This window comes from Danio aesculapii, chromosome 7 (assembly GCF_903798145.1).
Source record: "Danio aesculapii chromosome 7, fDanAes4.1, whole genome shotgun sequence".
Lineage (NCBI taxonomy): Eukaryota > Metazoa > Chordata > Actinopteri > Cypriniformes > Danionidae > Danio > Danio aesculapii.
This window is the reverse complement of record NC_079441.1, coordinates 3,510,791-3,516,309: the sequence shown is the minus strand read 5'-3', so window position 1 is coordinate 3,516,309 and position 5,519 is coordinate 3,510,791. Positions and strand designations below refer to the sequence as shown.

The 5,519-nt window shown below is 39.5% G+C and overlaps 1 protein-coding gene across 1 annotated transcript; it reads left to right on the top strand.

The window, feature by feature from the left end:
* The first annotated feature begins 1,632 nt into the window (after positions 1-1,632).
* LOC130232591 (uncharacterized) lies at positions 1,633-3,417 on the top strand. The gene has a single exon (XM_056462570.1). The coding sequence runs from the start codon at positions 1,633-1,635 to the stop codon at positions 3,226-3,228; it is 1,596 nt and encodes a 531-aa protein (XP_056318545.1). The 3' UTR covers positions 3,229-3,417.
* The last annotated feature ends 2,102 nt before the right edge of the window (positions 3,418-5,519 follow it).

The following is a 5,519-nucleotide window of genomic DNA, read 5'->3' as shown; positions in this document are numbered from 1 at the left end:
ATCATGAATATGCTCATGTGTCACCAGCAAAAACATTGCAGCTGATACAAAGACAGTTCTGGTGGGCGGGAATGACGGCAGACATTGAGAGATGGTGTAACACCTGTCTGGTGTGTGCCACCATTAACCAGGGTACACACGGTCGCACAAAGCTACGCAGACCTGAACCACCTAAAGGCCCATGGGAAGACCTACAGGTGGATTTCATTGGTCCACTACCCAGTGCCAAAGGGGGGTACCGCTATTGTCTCGTGATAATAGACAAATTTTCAAAATGGGTTGAAGCTATACCCACTCGCAATAACACAGCAAATACAGTGGCACGGGTGATAGCGAACCAAATCATCCCTCTCTGGGGGGCACCAAAACAAATTGAATCAGATCAAGGTACTCATTTTACTGGGCAAGTTATGAAAAACATGTGTAAAATAATGTACATCAAACAAAAATTTCACATCCCATACCGACCACAAAGTTCAGGAATGGTTGAACGTGTGAACCGCACACTAAAAGAGAACATTTCTAAACAGGTTGTGCAACACCAAAATAGGTGGACTGAAGCTCTACCCACAGTTCTGACTGTATTGCGAGCAACACCTTCAAAAGCTACGGGTATCAGCCCATATGAATTAATGACTGGAAGGGTGATGAAACTGCCTATTGACCCAGAAATTTCCCCAGCTGACCTGGGGCCACTTATACTTGCAACTCAACAGACTGTTCTGAAACAATTGCAGGAACGATTAAAAGTGTTGAACTCCCAGGCTTCCCTAAAGCAACAACAGTCAGACCTGTTAAATGATGCACAGTTCAACCCAAATTCTAAAAAAAAATTTTCAGAAGGAGACATTGTTATGATAAGGGTCTTTGTAAAGCAAGGTCCATTTTCCCCAAGATGGCATGGACCATATGAAATTAAAGCTGTTTGCAACAGCTGTGTGGCCGTGACCATCCGAGGAAAGCTGAGATGGTATCACATGTCTCAATGCAAACTGTTTAAAGGCTCACTGAACTAACTGGGATCTTTTGTCTCTTTTTAGGACAGTGACAGCAGTTCCATGGATGCCAGATGTCCGAATCGTGTCGGGACCTACTTGCATTGAATTGGGGCAGCGAGTTACACTCTCACACACCTCAAAATGCGGGAGATGGGTATGGAAATACAACAAAGGGCCATCCACACCATACATTCCAATTACATACAAAGAAATAGTCACATGGCCTCCCGGATTAATACCGGATCTAAACTGTGCAACACAAATTTGTTGTAAGTCAGGTTCCACCCATCTCTCAGACACAAACCTTACAGGCTACACGCACACATCACATCCGCACCATAATATTACTGCCTGGTATCAATTAAAAGAATACCCAGGCTCCCAAATTGGTAGCTTACACACACTATATGTAATTAACAACGATGGAACAGATCCTAAAAAATGTTACTCCATTAAGGAGTTGGAACTGACAACATATAGATGTGTACACACCGTAACTCACAATAATACACATATGAAGTTTACAGAACTTAATTTTAATTTGTCAAAACCCATTCTTGATAACAAATTAAAAACCTTTGTTTGGACAAGCCGAAAGGAAGGTACATATTGTGTTGGAAAATGTGAAATAAACATGGAGAAATTTACAAATCCCGAGAATTGTTCATGGACTATTCATAATTGCTTTAATCTAACTACCTGTGGATCTAAAAAACCCACACAATGTCCAAACCTGCATCCTATTCCTCCTGGTGGTATAATCAAAGGAAACATCAACAAAACTTTGCTGCACGATGTTAATCTTGTGATAACTCATGTGACGTATAATATTTCTAATATCCTGTCTGCGTATGTGAAACATTGTGGTAATGATGATAAAACATATGAATGGTTACAGTCACGCATCGATGATTTAGTCTCTGATTATAGAAACAGAATTGCAGTTCAAATTCCATCTGCACGCACAAAACGAGACCTGTTTGGAAATATTGCAGGCCTGTTTGGTTCAGTTAATTCTATATCTAACACTTATAAAATAACCGGTCAATCTCAATTCTCAGTGTGGTTGGCAAACCAGGTGGCCACTGGTTTTCAACATATCACCAATAGTAATGAAAATATTATCAAATCGGTCAGATCTGAAGCGCAGGCGCTTCTCACGATCAGCCATACAATTTTCAATCAGACCCGTACCATCGAGCGTGACTTAGCCTGCAGAACTTATGCACAAGACCTTTTTACCGCTGCAAGACAAGAGATTTTAGATTTACGTCTTCGCAAGATTCCTAGGCATATTTTGAAAGATCTTATTGAAATTTTAGATTTGCATAGATGGCTTACATCAGAAAAAATGAAAGACATTAATTATTCAGAACTGTTGTCAACAGTAATGGTGTACACAGGCAAAGAATGTTCTGACTGTATTGGGTTTTTCGCCACATTCCCTTTAATTCACCCAGATCAGGTATATCTAAATTCTACTACAATACGCTCCATTGGCATAGTAGTAAAAGATCAGATCATAAAATGGGATCAACTGACTGGGTACATGACTTTGAGAGGAACTGAGATCTTATTTTCAACTCGCACTTGTTGTCATGAAACATCCAGCTATATCATTTGTACTTGTAATACCTTACAACCCTTTGCTGTTAATAGTTCTAAACTGATTAATGTACAATCATTGCATGGTCATTCTGATGCTGTTCAGGTTTCTCATACACAGTGGTGTGTCATCAGTGAAATGAACTCGTTCACATATGGAGGTCTGACCTGTCTTGCAAATCACACCTTCTGCTTGGAGGTGACAGAGGACTTCTCAATGGGTCAGATAAACATCTTGGGAAGGGTACCAATGGACATTGATGTCTCCCCGTGGTGGGAGGACACTTTCTACGAACAAGGTACACAAACCTTGGTTGACACAATGGACTTGGTGCAAAATATGATTTTGCAGTCTGAATATCATCTCAATCAAGCACAGGTGGAGGCAAACCTGGCTAAGAAAACTGCAAGCATCCTATCCAGCTCATCCACCCGCTCAGCCCAGTATGTCTACACTTGGTGGGATTGGGTGATTAGAGGGTGTGCCATTAGCAGTACTCTCATCTTTGTATTCACTCTGCTCCAGTGCTGTTACTTCCAGCACCTTATCCATTCCCTACGCAGTTCAGTTTATGCTGCCATAACCCTTAGTCCTCTGCAGATACCAGCTTTGCGCAAATTGTAACTTTGATGAAAACCATCCTAAAATGATGGACCCTCAGGGACTGCTCTGAGATTGCCCCAAGGGACCAGGGAACGAAACTGTAAGGATGGTTATATTTCTCCATAATATCAAATGCTGAAAATTGCTGTGAAATTCTCTAAAGATCAGACCACGAGAACTAACATGCTGTAAAACAATAAACTTTATAATCTTCAGAGAGGATCTCGAGAAAGCCATCTGGACAGTTGACTCATCACCTATCCTCCGGCCCTTTTACCCTCCCCAGTTATACGGCCTGGGTCATTAAAAGGTTACTCAGGAATGACCAGATTTCAAGCTTCTATGGTGAAATGATATAAGATGTATATTTGCAGTATTTGTGAAGTTTAACTTGTCATGCTTAGTATCATTTTAAAGGTCTCAGTGCGAGTGTAAATGTGATCTCAGTTTTATATCAATAACATGGACCGAAATAGATGATCTCAGATTTGGGTAAATTTTGTCCTCTCTCATGAGAGAGGATATCCTGGATAAGATCTTTTGTCAAGTCTTGTCTCCTTCCCCAGATGGTATTTGGCTTCCAGGGTAAAATCCCTGGAAAAAAGTCTTTGTGAAGGTTTTATTAACTTGAATTTATGACATCTTGGGTATTTAAGGAGATTTGGCGAAATACACAGGGAAGCATCTGTAATCAGATGAAACTTCCCGCACAGTCTCTGTGTGTCTACATTGCCAGGTATGACGACTCTTTGACAATTGTTTATTTTACAAAATGTCTTAATGTTTTATGCTGATCATGTTGTGTAATCATTTTGTACTTCTTCTGCATGTTTTGATTGTGATATGTTAATCAATTACTGCCTGGCAAATAAATGTAAAATTCTTGTTTAACTCTAATATCTCCTGAAATCATTTAAATCTAGTAGATTGTTTAGGCTGATGTTTCCGCAGCCTACGACCAGGATTTGTCATACATTCAGGATCAATGGATGGAGCATGGGCACAGCATTAGAGACCTGATGATTTCTGACAATCACTGACTTAGTATAATATAATCTAGGGGGCTAAATCAAACTTTCTTTATGTATGAGCAAGCATGGGGCGGCCTATTATTACTTAAAGGAAATTAGCTTATCGGCTAAGAATCGGAACTGGCGAGGATGTGTCCGTGAGCAGATGTAACTGGCCAGCATACTGACTCTAAGCGACTTCGGGTAAACGATGAACCATTACTTGAGAATAAGGATTTATTAGGTTAATCAATCTAAATTAGACCGAATCACAACCTATAAGGTGATCAGCATGAATTAGATGAATCTAAATTGTAATTATTATGAATTGGAGTCAGATAAGTTTATGTATATAAGTATATGTTTCTGAAAGTAAGACTTTCATGCCATTTTTTATTGCTCCTTATCGTTCTCTGGCACCTGGTTCAACCCCCCATCTTTTTTACTTAAATACGCCGGTCATTACGAGCATCAGCCACAAAGCTATTCATCCGGACAACACGCGGTCGAAGTAAATCGTTTCTTTGATCAACTCCTCTACAATACTCTTTTTAGGAAATATGGCTTGTAGTATTATTATTATTATGATGTAATTTAATACTTTTTGTAATACTTCGCCAGCCAAACTGTGACCTGCAATAAATTTCAATCTATCAGCTTTTATGTTACAGAATTAAATTCAACAGAGACTGCTGCTTTTGAAGCCATCTGTAACAAACAGGACTGACAACCACTCATCCAGCCAGCAGAGGGAGCCCTCACCTGAATTCTGACTGCCAGTTCTTCGTTGGTTACTTACTGTTTGGGGGCCATATTAACCTGGCCACACCAAACACTCAGTGCGAAGTATTGCCAGTATCTGCTGCCTTACCGAGCGCTCTCACTATTTTGTTCTGCCTCTCTGTTATGACTTTTGAGCCTGTGTTTGTTGACTACTGATTTTTGGATTACTGTTTTTGCCTTGGAGGACTTACTGTTTGTTATTCTGAACTTGCATTCTTACTATTACTTACTATTATTACTATTACTTACTGCATTCTTACTATTCTTACTATTAAACTTCTTGCATTTGGATCTAATCTATTTCCATTGTCGTCACCACCGCCATCAACCAATATTGTGAGTAAATACTATTTTATATGGATATTTTACATGTTTTATAATCGGTTGTTTTAATTCATATATTTCTGCTTTATCACATTGTGGATAACCTAAGTCAAGAAGGTAAATATTTTATTTAAATGAATTAATCTTGGTCCATTATTACATAGCGTGCATTCGAACCTGGAATGAAAATGCACG